General features: G+C 41.7%; 1 protein-coding gene across 1 annotated transcript; it reads left to right on the plus strand.

Moving 5' to 3' along the window:
• The first annotated feature begins 128 nt into the window (after positions 1–128).
• nomo (nodal modulator) lies at positions 129–17,203 on the plus strand. The gene is made up of 31 exons (XM_040147311.1): positions 129–284; positions 866–955; positions 1,042–1,087; positions 1,233–1,333; positions 1,739–1,845; positions 1,963–2,035; positions 3,529–3,681; positions 4,159–4,296; positions 4,509–4,598; positions 4,733–4,838; positions 4,982–5,132; positions 5,311–5,488; positions 5,808–5,949; positions 6,098–6,229; positions 6,855–6,991; positions 7,103–7,190; positions 7,387–7,450; positions 7,530–7,625; positions 7,786–8,007; positions 8,440–8,522; positions 8,766–8,925; positions 10,512–10,638; positions 11,433–11,546; positions 11,724–11,851; positions 12,343–12,484; positions 12,746–12,829; positions 13,916–14,026; positions 14,144–14,245; positions 14,476–14,595; positions 14,830–14,922; positions 15,239–17,203. The coding sequence occupies exons 1-31, from the start codon at positions 129–131 to the stop codon at positions 15,368–15,370; spliced, it is 3,666 nt and encodes a 1,221-aa protein (XP_040003245.1). The 3' UTR covers positions 15,371–17,203.
• The last annotated feature ends 3,549 nt before the right edge of the window (positions 17,204–20,752 follow it).

Here is a 20,752-nt window from a genome sequence, read left to right on the forward strand (position 1 = left end):
CACGTTATAGCACCTCCGGTCCAGCAGAGATCGCTGCCGCCGTCAGTGCCTTTACTCGGTCCTTGACAGCAACTCAGCTGGTACGGAACCGGAGGCAGCGTGCTGTAGCTTGGCTCAGTCAGCCAAAAATGTTGAGAATTACGATCCGGGCTGACATGGGATCCATCTGGGTGTTATTCTGTATCATCTATTCTCAGTTCTTAACTGTGTCCTCTGATGACATAGTGGTGGCATGCGGGGGATTTGTCAAGTCCGACGTTGAAATCAACTATTCTCTGATCGAGGTGAGAGTGCTAACGTCCCGGCTTGCAGCTAGCTAACAGTTAGCTGGTTTGTCGTAGTAAGCTAAAGGTTAGGCAGAGAGCTGGGGTTTACGTGAATGACAGTTTGAATGGAATGACCATAAAAGCAATATATTTTGAACTCAGAGTTAGCTCTCTGTATCTAGCAAACATACACAAGAGCCGTCAGTGTAGTTAGGTGTTGTTTTAGCTATATGCTATTTGGCTCATTTGAGTGTTTTCTGTACGCAGTCACGGGTGACTGAAAACCCATATGTTAAATTACATACATACTGTTAAATTTTAAAACCCGTCAGTGACGACGAGGAGGCCGTTAAATGCTGGCCCCTAGTCCTAATCCCTGCTCATTCACAGGCTCCGTGGGATGAGCCATTTGGTTAATTAGTGAGACGAACTAAATCCCAGAGAGACTGGTCTGGTTTGTTAACGACCGCTGACACAAGATATCCAACCAGTGTGCCCGGTAACATCAAGACTGTGGCTGGCCTTCCAGCAATTGGGAGTTCAGGTGTAGTACTTATAAATATACTTCATGATACATTTGTGTCCTCTTTGATGCACAGATTAAACTGTACACTAAACAAGGTTCCTTGAAATACCAAACGGACTGTGCTCCAATCAATGGCTACTTCATGATCCCACTCTACGACAAGGTATGGGACACACTAACTCAAGTATCTATATTCTCAGTTTTTCAGTTATGATGATTGTAATCTGTCTGACTCATTTTTTTATATAGGGAGACTTCATTTTGAAGATCGAGCCTCCTCTTGGGTGGAGCTTTGGTAAGACTATCACAACTGCATCCTCACAATTCACAAACTATTAATTATGCCAGCTGTTGTTTAGCAAACGCAAAGTCTCGGAGGTTGTTTCCATTATCTATGTGCTTGCCTCTATGCCTTTTGTCCTCTGATTTTAACTCACCAGAACCTACCAGTGTCGACCTCCATGTGGATGGAGTTAGCGACATCTGTACCAAAGAGGAAGACATCAACTTTGTTTTCACTGGCTTTTCAGTCTCAGGAACGGTGAGATGTGTTCAGAATTTCCTCCCTTGTTAATGGAATTATCTGGACTTGAAGACCCTTGAAGCTTATCTGCACAAAAAGGGGCGTTAAATCTTAACAATTTCGCTGAAATCAAAAAATCTTGCAGCTCAATTGATGGTGAAAAAGTGCTCTGGTGTACAGCAGAGTGAGGTTATGTCCCTCACACATACATCCGTGTTTTTTTTGTGTGTGTGTTTGTGTTTGGATAACTTTTAAGGTCTTCTGGTTTTTTTTTATATACCAGAGAAAACTATTTTGATAGTGTATCCACCCTTATAAAAGCTTTTTCTAGGAAAATGTCAGTCAAGGAACTGCTTCATGACACAAAATCTCTCTTACTATTGTGTCATGTTTTTTCCTCCTAATGTGCTGTGTCTCATGTAGGTTCTGAGTAAGGGCCATCTCCTGGGTCCGGCAGGGGTAGAAGTCAAACTGAGCCGAGTGGGAACAGAGGAGAAACTCCAGAGTGTCATCACACAGCCTGGAGGAAAGTAAGTGGCTCCTACCTTTCTGTTCAGTGGAGGTTCAAAGGTGTTTCTGCAGTAAACATATGTTGGAAATAGTGTGCCGTTTCATGACCTTTCCTTTGTTTGGTTTTACTAACACAGGTATACCTTCTTCAAAGTACTCCCTGGAAATTACGACATCACAGCTTCCCATCCCTCTTGGACCCTGGAGCAGGTTGGTATATTCTCTTCGGGCATGACATCCACCAAATGTCCCCCGACCGGGAGTCGAACCGTTGATGTTGGAGTTATGTAGTATGAGCCTTAACCATGAGGTTACATGGGGTGGCCCCAGTGATGCCTTTTTCAATGAATGTTTGGATGAGGTGTTGGCTCCCATTCAATTTTGTCGTTTGCTGTCGAAGCTACAAAATTTGATCAGTGTAGTGGAGCTGTGAGGTGTTGATTTGTAATTTTAGGAAACATTCACCCATGAAAAACATATAGTTGTAGGCTTTGGTATCTTCTGAATGGAAAAAAATATATATCATTGCCAGCAGGTGACACTAAAGTGAAGTGAAAGTACCTTTTGTCACCCAAACATCTTGTGGAAAATATTTCTTAACTCTCTTTTTTAACCCCCCAACAGACATGCCCATTTTTTGTGCACAAGTCTGAAAATAATGTACCTAAAATAAAAAGGTTACTGTTCTTCAGCCTACATTCAAAACCCTGGTCTCCTTTAAATGGTGACTTTTTTTTTTTTTTTTTTACACCTCACCTATTTTGTTTTGGTATAAAAAAAGGGATTATAAAGCCTGTAGTAGCACCTTTTGTATGGGGAAACACTTTGGAGCCATCTGAACCAGTTCTGTGTCAGCAGCTGTTGCAGTGATATGGAATCAGGAGACTTTGAGCTTTCAAACTATGTATAATTTGACAAGACCGTAGGAAGATTGAGAGCTAAGGAGGCCAAAGCGTCCCACAGGTGGAATGGTGTATTTTAAAATATAAAGAGAAAATTAAGATTAAGATTTTTATCCATCGATTTGACCACGGTGAGAAATTATTTGTAGCCCGCACCCTGTAGTCATCAGTCACACACAGACATAGTTAAAAATGAAAAACATACAGTAGAAGATACCTATTTAACTCAGTGTATAAATTCAGTACCCCTCTATGATAATATAGTAAAACAGATAAAGACTCTCTCTATACAACCTTACATTGTTGATTTGAGGCATTTGGAACAGAGTTGGAACAGATCAGCAAGTTTGTAACTAATAATTTCAAGTGATAGTAAGATAAGAAGTGTGTGTGTGTGTGTGTGTGTGTGTGTGTGTGTGTGTGTGTGTGTGTGTGTGTGTGTGTGTGTGTGTGTGTGTGTGTGTGTGTGTGTGTGTGAGTGTGTGAGTGAGTGTGTGTGTGTGTGATCATTTCCACCCCCATAGTATGTAATAGCACACTGCTGGGCACCAAATATCACGGTTCCATGTCTGAGTAGTGTCAGCACTTCAGAGAGTGCACGATCTCCGAGGTCTTTTTAATTCGGCTTCACTTGAGTGTAGAAAACTTCAATATGCACCTACTTGCTCAGCTCATAAGGTTCCCTGTCAGGTTAGCAGGTTTAAACCTATGATCCCCAGCAGTTATCACACTGCTCCTGACAGGGTCATTATTCTGACCCTCGCTGTAACTCGTGTGCTGACCTTTTCCGTCCTCCGATAGAGTACTACCTTGGTGCATGTCTCCAATGCCAATGCCCCGGCTGCCGACCATCTGGTGGTTGGAGGCTACGATGTCTCGGGGGAGGTCCGTAGTGATGGGGACCCCATGAAAGAGGTCACCTTCCTACTGTACTCAGCGACAGTCAAGAGAGAGGTAAACCAACATTATTTTAGAAACTGTGAGGAGTCAAAATTAGATCAACTAATCATACTGCTTGTCTAATGTATCCTTCATTATTTGAAGAAAGTATGGTGCAGCTTGTATTGTAACAGAATTCCTACTGTTCTTGGGATTTCTCTAATATCATAGAATTTTGTTTGTTTCAAGACAGGCAAAGCCAGGATTTTATCTCAAGAGAAGTCAGGGAATATTGATTTTTAAATGTCTTAAAAATGGACTGACTGTGTTATAGTAATTTATAAAAAACGCCCTTTACTTTTACACAACAGTGATGATAAGAAGTGATGTATTGAGGAAAACAGTGTATATCATAACCAACAAACTAAGTTAGATTGCTCCATTTTTGTGTGTGTGTGTGTGTGTGTGTGTGTGTGTGTGTGTGTGTGTGTGTGTGTGTGTGTGTGTGTGTGTGTGTGTGTGTGTGTGTGTGTGTGTGTGTGTGATTTCAAGGATGTCAGTGGCTGTAACACATCCCCAGTGGAGGGGGCAGATTCTGGGGACAGTTCCCTGGTCTACTTGTGCAGCGCTCTGTCCAGGGAAGATGGCACCTTCATCTTCCCCTCTCTGGCCAGCGGAGAGTACACTGTGGTAATTTTTTTTCTTTTTTTTCCCTTATTGATGAGATAAAATTACACTGGCTTGCATGTACGCTTTATTTGCTGTGAGTCCCTTATCCTTACTGGTGATTATTTCTTTGAGTTCACTCTCACAGTTCACTTGAATGCAGCCTCTCTCGCACTCTTTTTCATGTAAATATAATTATTTTTCCTTCTCTGCTTTTGTGAAATTCTCCACGTCAGGTGCCTTTCTATAGAGGAGAAAGGATCACTTTTGATGTTGCTCCATCTAGGATGAATTTCAAGGTTGAACACAACAGTCTGAAGCTCGAGGTAAAAAAGTTAAATAATATCTCAATTTTTCAATTTTTGTTTTAACATTTGTCATTATTTAACCACTTAGATTTAATGTTAGGCATGGTACATCAACTTGACATGCAGTGCTGTTTCTGTTGCTCCATGTGTAGCCCATCTTCCGAGTCATGGGCTTCTCTGTGACAGGCCGAGTTCTCAACAGTGTCGGTGGGGAGGGTGTATCTGATGCTACAGTGTCCCTCAACAACCAAATCAAAGGTAAACACTACTAGAAGGCTCCAGACTTTGGTTGTAGTATCAAAGCAACAAAAAAAGACGCAAAAAATCGGGGAGGTGCGTTCAGCTGTTCTCATCGTAAACACGTTTTCACACTTGCTTGCTTATCCACTCTGTTCTCACAGTCATCAGCAAGGAGGATGGTTCTTTCCGATTAGAGAACATGACAGCCGGTACCTACACTATCCGCGTCAACAAGGAGCTCATGTTCTTTGAGCCAATCACAGTGAAGATTGCCCCCAACACACCTCAACTTCCTGACATCATCACAGCAGGGTGCGTCTGGCCTGTCCACTTACTGCATACATTTTATCAAGATATCAAATTATAAGTTTTGATTGTACATGTTTTGAAATTATTTACAAAATTGCAGCTTCAGTGCTGTCCGTATGCTCTTTCATATTGCCACGTTGCTAACAAGCCTTATGACGTTCTGATGTTGGTCCCACACCAGGTTCAGTGTGTGTGGCCAGATCTCCATCAGCCGCCTGCCCGAGGGCATGAAGCAGCAGGGGCGCTACAAGGTCACCATGACAAACCAGGGCCAAGACAAGTCTTCCAGCCGGACCATCGACTCTGACCCTCAGGGGGCCTTCTGCTTTCAGGCCAAACCTGGAGACTACAGCGTCCATGTAAGACTCAAGTACCACCTAGGCTTCTAATAGTTAGAGCCAGGACGCATCAATAGCTTCACCTGCATTGGCTTGTAAATCAGTTACGAAAATTCATCCTAAAAGAGAAGTCACCTACTTTGTTGTTTATATAAAACTGTAAAGCCTGTCTAATCCACAGTCAGTGAACAATGATTTTTACTGAGATACTGGGACAGTTGCTGAGTCACAACTGGTGTTGAGGTGTATTGGCAGAGATATGACTGATTTCAGTCTGTATATTGCAGTATAATGGACACTTGGCTACAGTGTGACTTTGGTTTCACTTCCATGTGTTCAGGTGTCTCTCCCTGAGGTGGAGGTGAAAGCAGGCCTGGCTCTGCAGCCTCAAGCCTTGGATGTCTCCCTCGTGGACCAGCCCCTCACAAACCTCCTATTCACCCAATTCATGGCTTCTGTCTCTGGAAAAGTCTACTGTCTAGGCAAGTACTTATTGATATATGGCTTGTATTAATTTCAATGTGGACTCATCTTTGAATGAAGTCTTTTAAAAGTGGATTGTTGAATATTGAATTGAGCGGTTTTGATTTTTCAAACAAGCTGACCTTGTGTCCTCTGGTTGACCTCTAGCGTCCTGTGATGACCTCTCAGTGACCCTGCAACCGGTGAGCCGGCAGGGAGAGAGAAGGACGGTGGCTCTGTCTGGCAGCAGCGACATCCTCGGCTTCTCCTTTGACAACGTTCTACCTGGGAAATACAAAGGTCGGGACTCAGTACTATTGATACTTTTAAGTCTTTATAGAAATAGCAATATTCAGGGTAGATTAGAGCAATTACAGACAAGAAATTAGTGCTGGTAAGCTTGCATTTTTGCCAGCTATAGAAGTGCCTCAGCATTTATTTGGAGCCTGAATACTGGAAGAAGTCAAAGCAAGTGAAGTGCATAAACGGATTCCCCTATCCTACCTGCATTTCAGAATCCATCAAGAAATCACAGTAATTATTCTCCTAACGATTGTGAGGAGATCAATGACTAATTACCATCTTTCAATCATAATTAGTGTTAAGCACCAGCTTTCTGGAAGCACACATTATTCAGCTGGTGTTTCTGTACCTTCTGGTGCCACATCCATCTCCCTCACTGTTCAATACACACAGTCTGTTGGTGTGTCTGCAAGCTGTCTGCACACACAGCATCTTTGAGGCATGTTTACTCAGCTTGTTTGGGCTGCCAGGCCTCATCCTCAAGTGGTCATGGCACCTGAGGTTTTTCCTCCTCAGGCTAGTGTGACAGATTTAATCCTTACCAGCAAATATTAACACATTCTTTTTTCTGTTACTTTTAATTTGAGTCTATTCATAATTTTTTTTTTTTTACACCTCCCAGTGAGTATTTCTCATGAGGAGTGGTGCTGGAAGCATAAGTCCATGGAAGTGGAGGTTCTGGATTCTGACGTCTTAGGGGTGGAGTTCAGACAGATTGGCTACATCCTGCGCTGCTCCCTCTCCCATGCCATCACTCTGGTTAGTAATCAGTAACTGACTACATTAGCAGTACCCGGTGTGGGTTGTTACAGGTGGTGGCACGTCCACAGATATTATTCTGATTCTAACTGAATGCTTTTTAATACACAGGAATTCTTCCAAGATGGCAGCAAACCTGAGAACGTCGGCATGTACAACCTCTCTAAGGGAGTCAACCGCTTCTGCCTCTCCAAGCCTGGTGAGGTTCATTCTCCTGACCTCTCATTAGCTAAACATAGTATGAATTAGCATATTGAGAATAGAAAATATCAGCGTACCAACTGTTCCCTTGTGAATAGTTAGAGTACAGTGTTTTGAGCCAAATGTCTGTGTCAGACTTGCCTAAATATAAAACTGGAGCAAAGTGATTAATCAACTAAAAATGGCTTGTCCAGGTGTCTACAAAGTCACCCCTCGCTCCTGCCATCAGTTTGAGCAGGACTTCTACACCTACGATACGTAAGTGATCACATGCTGTATCCATTTAATTCAGGGTTAAAAGAGCATTAAGTAATGAACCTTTACTTGTGTCTAACAGCTCGGCCCCCAGTATCCTGACCCTCACTGCGGTGCGGCACCACATGACTGGGCTCATCACCACTGACAAGATTCTAGACGTGACAGTTACCATCAAGTAAGACTCATCACGGCTGGGCTCATTTTTAGCAAGCTCTGAGACTAACAAACATGCGCTGCTGAGCATCAGTCTAAATGATGATTTCAAATGTTTGGTTTATCTTCTTTTTTTTGTTTTTCTGTTTGTTTTTTTTTTTTTTCACCCTCTCCTCGGTCAGATCGTCCATCGAGAGTGAGCCGGCGCTGGTGCTGGGTCCCCTGCGGAGCCTGGAGGAGCAGCGGCAGGAGCAGCAGCTGCAAGAGATTCAACTACGCCGTCAGGAACGGGAGCGTCGTGCCGCCGAAGAAGAGGGAGGTGCCAGGGATGATAACCCTCCAATCCAAGAGAAGGCTGATGAACTGACAGGCCCCTTCCATTATGAGTTCTCCTACTGGGCCAGGTCAGTTACACAGTGTTTTCACTGCAGTTGAATCTATCGTCTTTGCTCTTTATGGCTGCAAGACTTCGGTTCACTCAGGAATGTGCCTCTTGCACATACTAGTACTCATTGTCTTATAGCATTGTGAAGTGGGGTGAGATGCTGGCTTTGGAAGCACATTTCCCCACTAAATTTCTCAAACAGTTTTTTCTTTTAATGATACTGACAATGTTCCTAAACGCAGAAACACAGGGTTCCTACTTATAATGTAACAATCCTATAGGTTTATGCTATGGCTTTCAGTTATAATCCTTTCCAACTTCGTTTCTAGGTAATCATGTTTCTTTTTTGTCAGTTTCAGTCTGGCATGGTGACAATAACACACCAATTCTGAGAGACTTGAATCCATGTGAGGATGCAGTGAGTTAATATTTACTGTAAATGACTGTACAGGGCTGGAGAGAAGATCACAGTGACTCCCTCCTCCAAAGAACTGCTGTTCTACCCCCCTGAAGTAGAGGCCACTATCACTGGAGGTAAAACCCTTTACACACATTGTAGTCTAAAAAAATTATCATGTCTATTTGTGTCCTTTTTTTTTGTTATAGATGCTTGTTAGTGCTTTAATTCTCTACGAAAGTGTATACCCTTGTGCTTATAATATTTTAGCCCTTAGAGGAGAAGAGGAGAAAAATCAACTCAAACAATAGAATCCCCTCATTTCTGTAGCATGCAAAACATGCTAGCTTAAAAAGTAAATAAACTCTCCCCGTTGACAGAGTCCTGTCCAGGTCGGCTGGTGGACATCACAGGGCGTGCGGGTCTCTTCCTGGAGGGCAAGGTGTCACCAGAGCTACAGGGTGTCGAGATCTCCATCACTGATAGAGGAGCTGCTGCACTGCTCATTACTGTGGCCACTAATGAGATGGGAGCATACAGGTATGAGAACCCAGTACTTGAATTAAGAGATAAAAATAAAGCGCATAAAACTAGAGGTGGGCTATTCTGGAGGCTGCGCCCTGTCATAGATGTCTTTATCTCACCATAGATTATGGTAATATTAATGGCTTTCTTTACGTTATGCTATAAAAGTGTGTGCTCAGCAGGTCATAATATACAAACTGTCAGATCCTCAAACACATTAAGGCCAAAAGAAGTGTAGAAACAGCAGCAATGTGTGGGTTCCACTTTAAACAGGAATATAATTTGCTGTTCAGGGGCAGAGAGTTGAACTGGGTTTTAAAAGACTCTAGAGGTTAGACATGGTCGGCCAAATAGATAATCGAATCACAGTTTGTGCCAGAGAGACCAACCGGATTGTGCAGTCTATTTAAAAGGGCCTCATGGTGAACACTGTCTAAAGCTGCACGCGAGAGCGGCAAGGCTGAGAGCTTTTAATACGTGAAGAGCTGCATCAGTGCCGTGTGTGGCGTGAAAACTGCATCAAAAGTTTTCACTTCCGCTGTTTGTTACAGCTTGCTCAGTTGTTCTTCTCCAGTTGTTGCACAGATGTTGTTTTGCACACAGATGAGCAGCTTGTAGAGGGACATGAATACACATAATTTCAGATTCAGTGTGACTCATACTTCCAGAGGATACAATTATGTCTGATGCCCGCTGGGAATAAACGTCCACGAATCCACTCGGAAATCATAGGAAAAAAGATGCTCCTTAAAACCCCAGAACTAACCAGAGAATCGTCAAATTTTCAAGTTTTCTTCAATAACAAAGTAAACCTGTGGTAGTTGCCTGCACATCCATGGGTGCACTGCTAACAGGAACAGCTAATAGCTAATTCGATATACTTTTAATAGTGCCAATTTGCCATACTGTAAACAAATGTATACTTAAAATCTTGGGAACAAGTTGTAGCCCGCAGCTATGGCTACATTTTTCTTTCTGTTTATGTCTCCCAAAGTATTATTCCAAGGAGTAGTTCCAAAACTTGATTATCTACCAAATAAAAGTAAGACAAAGAATGACATCAGGAGTTTCATAGATTTTTTTTTTTTTTTTTCATGTTGCATTATAAAAGTTTTTTGACATTTCTGATACTCACGTAATAGTTTGTATAGGTGCAATTTTAGATGTCAGAATTTGATCTGCAGTAGTTTTCCTTCACATTCTGCCCTGAGGAAGATCCTCTGAAGGTGTTGGGTCCCTGGAGAATTTGTCAGCAGTTGCCTTGAGCCCTGAACAGAAAATAGTTCTCCTCAGGCAGGAATATGGTGGATACAATTTGGGTTGACTTTAAAATGTCAGAGTCATAAGTGAACATATCAGGTATGCAACATTATCGGGTTCACGTGTAGTAATCCCTTTTTGTGAGTAGTATTTTCTATTGTTTCATTATCGGAGGTTTACCAATTCAAAAGTTATTTTTAATTTAAGTTGGATGGAATACTGTACTGTTATCTGTCATGATCATATGTATGTCATTCAGTATTGTATATGGACTAGTATAGTAACCGCATGTATCCATAGACATGCAGTCCTAACCACCTTCTTTCTCCTCTTTCCTCCAGTGTGGGTCCGCTTCACAGCGACCGGCAGTATGACATCAGTGCCAGTAAAGAAGGTTTCGTCCTGAGCCCTGTGGAGGGAACCCAGGGAGATTTCAAGGCGTTCGCTCTGGCTGGTGTGACCTTCAAGGTAAATGTGACCACCCTCCTCACTTGCATATGAATTACATCCCAGTAATCACCAGCCATTTTCACATCCGCAGTACTTGCTGGCACTTTCACCCAGTGTATCCTACAATTAAAGCTCTTTGTTCACATTGACTACTCTCACTGATTATTTGGTTTAAAGTGAATATGAAATGACAGGATGAAATGCCCTTGTTAGTACCTAGTGTATATTTCAGTTAAATATAATTAAAAGAAAATATCATTGATGATAGTTGAATCAGTTTCCAGAATCAGATCCTGGCACAAATGATCAGTGTTGGTTTCCCTTTCAGACTGTGTGATAAATTTCTGTGAAATCTTCTGTACAGCATTTATAAAGCGTTTTGTGCCCTTGTTGAGCCTTCTGTTGTAAATCCACTCTGAAAAAAAAAACCCAATAGAGACACTGAACTCACCTGTCAGCCTGATTATGACCACTGTTTCACAATCTGGCTCTGACAATTTGAGCCAAGACAGAGTGATTTCATCATTTTCAAGATTTGTCTATTCGAGTTTGGCTTCATTACAACAGGCATTTAGTCCTCATGAACTTTTATTTTGAAACGATTGAAGGAGTTCGATCTCTTACGTCCGGGTACGGCGACAGTTATAACACTTATCAAATTTTCAATTTCTGTTACTCAAATTTGGACAAGTCTTGACACACTCATGTGGTATAGTATGTGGGACTGAAATTATTAGTCAAATCAATTAATTAGTTGTCAAATCATGAAATTTATAACTTGCTCTCTCCTTCTCTTTCCCTTCTTTCGATAGATCAAATCAGAGGAAGGTCAGCCCCTGTCTGGCGTCCTTCTGTCTCTGAGTGGAGGACAGTTTCGTTCCAACCTTTTGACCCAGGACACTGGCCTGCTCATCTTTAATAACCTGGTAGGGATCCAGCAATTTGTTCATTTGCTTTCACCACTGTACTTTTCTGTGTACCATATCAGTCCGCCAAGCTGTAAAGCTGATTGTAGGGTTTGACCTCTGTTGGGCTCTAGCAAATGTATAATGCTGTATTTTCTGCTTGTCCTCTGACATAATCACTGTTTTTGTCTCCTCAAGAGTCCTGGTCAGTACTACTTCAAGCCCATGATGAAGGAGTTCCGCTTTGAACCGGCGTCTCAGATGATCACAGTGGAGGAAGGTCAAAACCTCAGTATCGATATAACCGGCATTAAGACTGCATACAGGTATACATATGTACCTTGACCAGTTATCTCCTGTTTAGTTTTGCGTACGAGCATAAACATTTCTCTTTCAACATCTACAGTATTATGCCAAGGTTTAAGGCACTAAAAGTAAAGTGAGGACACTTTCCAAAGGAATGTCACAAATAGTTTTTATATATCAGTTAGCTTCATACAAAGTTCATCAAACAGATAAAAACAAAATCAAATCAGAATTTGCTGTGACCACTCTTTGTCTTTGAAACAGCACAAATTACACCTGTGTACAGTTTTAGGTACTTGGCAGGTAGGTTGAGCCAAACATCTTGGCGGACTGGCGGATTTAGGCTGTCTCATGTGATTTAGGACCGATCAGACGCCTCCCTGATGGTATTGCGTGATGGGTACCGATCTAAAATGCCTGAAACTTTTGCACAGCACCATGCATTAACCTGCCAGTTGATGCTTTCCACATGTGTCTTATCAGTGTCCTGGCCTTGTGCTTTTGTCCTCAGCTGCTACGGAGCGGTGCAGTCTCTGAGCGGGGACGCAGAGCGGGATGTTGCCGTGGAGGCGGTGGGTCAGGGAGAGTGCAGCCTCTACAGCGAGGACACCGTCACCGATGAGGAGGGCCGCTTCAGACTCAGGGGTCTGCTGGTGAGGATGCTAGAAACTGTTAAAATCAGATTAGACAGTTTCAGATTAGAATGAACTATATCACACTGGTCTGGTCACACACCTGTGTCTGGGAAAAGGAGTGACTGAACTGGTAAAATACCTCGTGTCATCTGCATTTGGCACTGCATGAATGAGTACGAACAGCGAGCATATTGAATCTCTGAAATGGCGTACCTGTATCTCCTTAGTGCTTTTACTGTAAATCTGAAATGACTTGATTAACAGAATGTTTCCTTGCAGCCGGGTTGCAAGTATATGATTCAGTTACGCGCTGAAGGCAACGACCACATAGAGAGGGCGCTACCACAACACAGAGCTATAGAGGTAAGCAACAAAATAATTACAGGCTTCCTGTGGTCCACACAGCTTCCCAGATGTATAAACGATCATTCGGCTATTGGAGAATTCAAGAAACTATGAGTAATTTTATTACAGTTGCTACCAATTTAAATATTAAGAGCGGGAATAATATGAGAAAATCCACAGGCTAAAATGTAACTGGTCAGACTTAAACACACTCTGACTCTGCTTTTTTTCATCTAGTCAGTTGGTCAATCTAAACAAGCATTTTAACGAAGTTAGTTTTGGCTTAGGGAAATTGCGAAGTGGAATTTTGTTTGACATTTCATAGACTAAGCAATTAATCGAGAAAACAATGGACAGAAAAAATGATAATGAAAATATTTGTCAGTTGCTGCTCTTATATGCATGTTGTACAAGATAAAGTATAGAAGGCACTTTGGTTCTTTAACTTTATTTTTAATTGTATTAAAAAAAAAATCTCACCACACAGTCCATTTAGTAGCAATTCAGACTTTCAATCATATCACATGATCTTCGTGAGAAGATTTTTTTTTTTCCCTTGTGTTACATTTAAAAGCGCCAGAACAGCTACTTAATGCACCTTGTTGTGCGATTTTTTTCTCACCTGCTGTTTCCAAGGTCAAGAATGAACTTTGAACCTCTACTTAAATGCAAATATCAAACATCCAACCTAAACATTAGCATATTTTCAATGTCATAGTCCTTTAAGCTTTGCACTGCAGTAACGCAGTCATGAAAACAATATTGGAGGGTATGGAAAACTTTTGTAATTGAATTTTTAAAATGACTGTGGGAACCCTGTGATTATGACTTATCAGCAGCCTTATCACATGGGTCCTTTCCTATATGCAGAACAAAAGCAGTGATAATCCCATTGCAAGTTTAAACCTCTTAGTTCATATTTTTAGCTTGTCTGAAAGTGCCGACCCTCTAATCTCATTGGCAAGGCTGGAAATGCCTTAATTCCACTTAATTCTCTGTTATTATCACACCGTGTGACTTGTATAAAGCTTTATCCATAGTAGGTATTTTCTTTAGGAGTCCAAGGCTGTATCTAAACATTAAGCTCACTGTGTTCACTCCCAGGTTGGCAGTAGTGACATTGAAGGGGTCAACATCATCGCTTTCAGGCAGATCAATCAGTTTGACCTCAGCGGAAACGTCATCACGTCCCCTGAACATCTCCCAACACTATCGGTACAACTGCTCGGCTCATGTTATCCCCGCATTTTATAAATCTCCGTATCTCCCCTGCAATGGTCTCCTGGCTGACGGTTGACGTTTTACAACTTTACCCTCTTTTGGTCTGTCCAGGTGAAGCTGTATAAGAGTGACAATCTGGACAACCCAATCAACAGCGTCTCTCTGGGACAGTCCCTCTTCTTCCACTTCCCTCCTCTGGACAGAGATGGAGAGGTATCAGCTTGTAATTCTGCTCTTAAATCTAAATTAATGCAGTGAGGTCTAAACAACTGAATAAAACCAAAAGCCAGATTTTCTAATCTACATTATTCAGTGGTTGTACGTTTCTGTATTGTCTTAATGTGCTTTTAAGTTTCACTAAATTTATAGATAGCTTTAGAAATAACCATGACCCAGGACATGCTGCCGTTAGGTCTAAATTCATCCCTCTCCGTGTCCTCCAGACCTATGTTCTGATGCTGTACTCAACGCTGTCCCGCTCCCAGTATGACTTCACTCTGCCCCAGGTGTCCTTCACCTCCAACGGCTACCACAAGCACATCACGCTCACCTTCAACCCCACTGTAAGATACAGATGCTTTCTTTAAAGCCAAAGATCAGGCTGTGTCTGCTGTTTGATTGTGTTTTATGTGAGAGAATACGTTCCTATTTCACAGCACAGAAGAACAGGAATCGTGACTTATAGAGAGAGAGGCTTTTTTTTCCCCCAATCAGAACAGTATTGACTGGGCTGTTTCTCTTGCAATTTTCTCATGTCACATTGCGTCCATGTATGTCTGTGTTTGCTTTTCCCACAGCGTAAAGTGCCTGATCAGGATGTTGCCCAAGGCTCCTACATAGCTCTGCCTCTCACTCTGCTGCTCCTGTTAGCAGCGTACAACCACGAGAAGGTACGTAACCAGCTCCGCCTGCTCCAAAGAATATGTTCAAAGAGCTTTTCTTGCTGGACTATTGAATTTCTGAATCTGTTTATTTGTTATAAACCTCACTGGACTTTGGCCTTATCCTGGCAAATCCTAAAATTTGGAATGACATAAAGAAGAATGTCCTCCTCCTTGTAGTTTTCACGTTTCATAATCAGCTCTTATTTATTAAGTCTTTCAAGTTAATCACATTATTTCTCCAGGGATTTTTGTAATATTTAAAGTAAGAAACTCTTAATCAAAAAAGCATTTGTTTAATACCCTTTGCTGACCTGTTTTGCAGGTGATCCCCCTCCTGTTACAGGTCATGAACCGTATTCAGGGTGTGAGGAGCATGGCCCAGGCCAGCGGGGACAGTGCTGCCCTGGATGAAGCCAAACGTCAGGCCAAGAGACAGAAAGCCAGGCGTACATGAGGACACAACCACAGCTCACCTCAGACCACACCTTTGCATGCTAAATAGCACACTAGCACCCACAGTCCCAGCCTCAGCATGCACTGGGTTAGCCGGGTTAAACTTCTTCAGCAGCTGTGGCTAACGATGGGTGCTAGTAAACTGTTTAGCTCGCTGAGATGTGATTTGGCCCCGAGTGAAGCCCAACATGAACCACTCAACGTGCATTACCACCACCTCATCAGCCATTCAGATTCACTGGACTGATAGCTGACATTTTACAGGTAGTGTTGTCTGTTTTTTAGAAGTTTTTTGTTTTTGTTTTTTTTCCCCCAGAACACTCATTGTCTAAAAATATTGTCAATATTTGTGATAGAATATGAGCCATTTTTATACCGTTGTAATTTATCTAGGTCATCTAAAATCTTTTGTGTTTTGAAGGCACTTGAATGCTTGTGATACCTACTATCAGGTACTGTGGATGACCATGTGTCTCACCCACCAGCATTGTGGTACAGTACGCAAAGGGGATTTTCATCACAGTGTAGATGGAATTTGATAAGATCTAATCAGAATTATCTGTATTAACAGAGTGATTCTTAAGATTTATGGTTTAAATTGATTTGTATGGGTTCAAATAAGGGTCAAAAAGATTTTCAGCTTGAGAAACTATTGTCAAAAAATGTTTTCAAAAGATGTGGTTGTATATCAACCTTGTAAACCTGTTGGGGAAAAAAGAATCTGAGCTGAAGGACGGGGTTTACGCAAATTACTTGCTTTTGTAAACATCAAAGTATAGACCCAGAGTAAAAAACTGTGTCTGACTTTGTGTGAAACATAATCACGGATATAATTTGTGCACAGGTTTTATTTAGACACTTTAAACTATAAATCTCTTCAAATTATCCACAACCTTTTAACCGGTCCAGAAAGGGTTATAAAGAGCCATAAGGTTTGAATTTTTTAAACATCATTTCACAAGCTCAAAATCTTTTTGTCCCTTATTTGAACCCATAGATTGGCTCTTAAACCACATTGACCGTCATAATGCCATCACAAACAGGGGTTTCTTTAACTGCTAACTATGACTGAAAGACACCGAAAGACGTTGACAAGCTAATGACTGCTTTATACCATTGTCATTTAAATGTAAAGCACCCATGAGTTACTGTAATGCACTCCATCCACCCTGATGGTATTTTATAAGCTGTTAAGTGTGATGCAAGATTGACTTGATGTCAGTTTCTCTGTTAGCTCAGGAAAGTGATGGTGGATAAGATGCTTGAAATTTGAGTTTGAATACTTTGTGAGGAGATTATTTTTTGGTTTTTTGGGGGGTGTGGTCAGGGGTGGGTGGTAGGGAGCTATAGGGGATAACTGATAGTTGATTAATTTATTAACATATGTCTAATCAGATGTGAATGTCTTCCAGAGGTGTGGTTGTTTTTTGAATGATACTCTGTCAGGTGAAGTGTGGTACAAGCTATTTTGGAGAGCAACGTAAAATTTAAAAAGACTCCCATCCACAGAAGTGAAAATGTGTGAGAATCTTTACAAAGGGTCCGCCACGACCTTGAGTCAAACTTAGAAAGATAAGGCAGAATTATGATTTCTGAAGCTCATTGTCTTACCGCTCAGCTGTCTAATGCACTGTGAAAACTATGGTGCCCAATTATTTTTTTCTGTATTCAAATCATCTGCTCTGGGTTGTTGGCTGACTTTCACTCAAAGATGAAAAGGCCACTGACTGTTTACTGAGTGGAAAGATATTCCAATTAGTCCGTATTTTGGGGGAGTTGATTAGTTTGATTGAGATGGGAGAGGGAGGGTGAGGGAGTTGGGGTGTAATTGTCATTTCATCAGAATCTGTTAATTTTCTTTCTTTTCTTTTTTTTTTTTGAGATAATGAATAAAGTTTGCCTGGAAGAAAATTAGCTCAACTGTTTTATGGTATTGCCTCTAGGGGGCAGTGTAATGCTAGACATCAATATTTTCATTAAGATGGCAAGAATTGTGTATCTCTTCATCCTTTAAGTGTGCAAGAACAATAGTTATATTGTGCTATTTTAGTTAAGGATCAAAAAAATGTGGATTACCCCCAGAAAATCAATAAGTATCATACTGATCTCATTACTTCTTCTCTTCACCCAGGCAACACATGGCAGAAAACGTTTTGGTGTATATTAGAATTCAGCCAGGACAAGCTGATGTTTGGCTAAGAGGTTAAAATGCTCTAAGAGCAGAGCAGTCTATAAAGGACCGCTTTCAGTCTAAATCTTATTGTTCTAATGTGTCGAATTCCCTCTATGCTCTGTCTTGAGACCGTTGCCTCACTGTCCCTCTGTACTGTCAACTGTATAATGTAAAAATGTGTACAGTAGGCCCAACTCCAGAGGAGGCTTGATGGAAAAGGCCTTGCAAAAAACTCTACCATTTTGTTAGTGCTAGAAGGTGGCATTGCTAACAGACATAGGGTATACAGTATCAGATGAATTGCCGAGTTTATGGACAAAAACAGTTTATGTTCCTGAACTGCCCTACTAGCATGACTTACCGGGACACTAGAATGGAACTGAACTTTTTTAATGCTAGCAATTACACCGGTCTTTCCAGCCATGACATGTCAACATGCCCCCTGGGGAAAAGGTCCATATCTGACCGCTCGGGGCAGAAAGGTTCTAAAATACTCTCACTGAAACACATCTCTGGCACACCATTAGCTTTTCAAGTTGTTGTGGCTAACGTGTTAGCAGATAGTTGGGCTTTTCTGTCCATATTCTAAGCTACTGATGTACTGGGTAGTAAAAATGGAACACTTGGCGTTTTAACAAAGACATGAAAATGAAGCCTCCCATGAGGGTCCGAAGGTGTGACAATGACTAAGACTCGTGGGGCATGCTGACATGGTGTTTACTGCTAGTGAACACACTCTCTTGTGTGTGAGGGCCAGTGAATCTTCATCAAGTTAAATTTACAGAACATTTCATGATGACGGCAGCTATTATGAAATCTAGTATTTACATAACAGGGTGATATAGCCTGTAACCTATACAAATTGTACAGATCTGTCATTGGGAACATGGTGCCTACTGTATGCTCTCTGGTCAGTTTTGTATCCAGATAGTTAAACTTGTGTGCACGTTAGTGTGTGTGTGTGTCTGTGTGAATGTGTGTGCCCACATAAGAGATAAAATAGTGAGCGGGGGAGGGAATGAAATCAAAAGTACCACTTAATGGCATCCACAGTAATGACAAAGAAATGCCTTTCGAAATAATTTACTTACTTGAATGTTGTCGGCTGGTGATATTTTCTGTTAAAAAGACTTCTCTTAAGAGGAAACCACACCAAGAATTATCTGCCTTTTAGGTCTTTTAATGAAGAAATAAGTCTTTATCGCTCTTATTCTGTTCACTGTTCTCATTTTTGTCTGTTCTTTCCATTTTGAGCTTTAAAAAGTGAACTGGTGGTCCTTTTTTTGCCCATCACTATTTCTTATCTCTCCCTTCGGCACTGTTAGCATTTGTCCGTCTCTCCTCCTTCCTGCAGAGACACATTTGAGACAGTGCTTTTCTATGTAGCTTATGTGGATCCTGCACATGAAGGGCTACCTCCTTATACTCTGTCCCCTCCTGTGAAAAGGACAAAGCACTACCTGTGTTCCTCACACAGCCTCTAAGTACCTCTCAAATTGTATTCCAGGGAGCCCCCTAACAAAGTGTGGATTAGTGGAAGCTTTCTAAACCAGATCATGTGTAGAACTAGTTGTCTCAGGAGAAGTTTCCGCAATAAAAGAGCTAAATCGTTTTAACACAAAATCTTTCAAATTGAGGTGTGTTGCCTTACTGTAAATAAATTTAGAGTTTTTAAAATGCAAAGGATTTTGGAAGTCATATCCAAAATCCTTACAGAATTATGACTGGTCCTGCGTCGGCTGCATCTGTATTGGTGCGTCACCTAAAATAACCCCTCTCCATTCATGTCGTCCCAAAGTCCAGTGGCATGCTGCCCAGCCTGAGTCACCCCTACCAGTCATAATGCATTGGCCAGGACACAAGTCATTGCAGAGCAGCGGAGGGAGGTGGTGGAGAGGGGCGCAGCACACCGTCTGTGGCACATTAGTACCAGACGTTTGATGAGAAGGCCAGCGACGGGGAGAGGAATTAAATATTCATTGGGGATGATGACGAGATGGGCGACAGTGAAGATGATGTGTAATAGTATCTACTGGCTGCTTTTTGTGGGAGCTGACATCTGTGTGTGTGGAGACATGACCCAGACAGACTCTAAGTGCCAGTTTCTATCAATACAAGACGTGTGTCATGTCACCCTTTTATGAAACCTAATGCCTTCTTACTGTCTGCCAGACGTGATGAAAGTTGAGGTGGCTACGTCCCCACTAATGTAATCCGAGAGAGAGCAAGAGAGCACAGAAGGCCTTCAAAGTCTCACATCATTCAAACATTTAAATATACTATGACTCCTAGGGCTTAGTCACACCAGTCTTTGTAACAGCAAAATTTCAAAATCAGTTTATTACAATTAAACTGTCATGACCATTGCGTTCACTCACAGACACCAAGTACATCAGCGCAATGCTGAGAGCCAACACACCGGGTTCAACTTTGGTGAACTTCGGCGAACTTTGGCATGCGCATTTACAGTGCTGATCAATTGGAAATGCTGACCTTGGAGGGACTCGAAAGACAGCCAGACAGCCCACCACGAAGGAAGGTGTTATATTACCTGTGTTGCACATCCAATTTCATATAAACCTGCTCTGCTGGTGGAGTGGATGGTACAAATACGTTCCCTTGAATTAAATGATGACATGTACATATATAAAAAGCACTGCTCGTAGTTATGAACCAAGTGTCAGTATCACCTTACTCTGCAGTTCCTGTGAACTTGTACAGAGCATTTTAGCATCTTTTTTTTTTTTTTTTTCGGTGGTATGGATTTCTGGCCCTCAATTCTAATGTTTTGATTCCCCTCACTGCTTTTTCATTCCTGCACCTTACTGCTACCTGTTAATCAGTGGAATAGTGTGAAACTATGTGTATTAATATGTTAATGTCAGTGGTGTGTGTACAGCTTGTTTCTGCTTCCCCCAAGTGGTCAAAAGTAAGTGGTCAAAAGTATGCATTGTCCAGTTAGTGACTGAGAGCACACATAGTCATTGCATCAGACAGCTTTATGCATGACTGCATGCCCTGGCACTTAGTGATGTTACAACAGCTCCTCTGAATCAATATTAAAATCAATAATCAATTTGTTTCACACACTCTATTGTTTGGGAAGATTGAGCAGCTCGTCAGTGAGATGAGACAAGTCCAGGTTCAGGTATCTAAATCAAATGTCTGTAGTTTTTGATTTTTGTTTTTTGGAGCATTTTATGCATTTCT

The sequence above is a fragment of the Xiphias gladius genome, chromosome 15, assembly GCF_016859285.1.
Source record: "Xiphias gladius isolate SHS-SW01 ecotype Sanya breed wild chromosome 15, ASM1685928v1, whole genome shotgun sequence".
Lineage (NCBI taxonomy): Eukaryota > Metazoa > Chordata > Actinopteri > Istiophoriformes > Xiphiidae > Xiphias > Xiphias gladius.

Excerpts from the sequence above, each read along its gene's own strand:
- nomo (XM_040147311.1), top strand. The coding sequence starts at position 129 with ATGTTGAGAATTACGATCCGGGCTGACATGGGATCCATCTGGGTGTTA. Across the intron at positions 4,839-4,981 it reads CCTCAACAACCAAATCAAAG|TCATCAGCAAGGAGGATGGT; the intron begins GTAAACACTACT and ends CTGTTCTCACAG. Across the intron at positions 6,992-7,102 it reads TCTCCCATGCCATCACTCTG|GAATTCTTCCAAGATGGCAG; the intron begins GTTAGTAATCAG and ends TTTAATACACAG.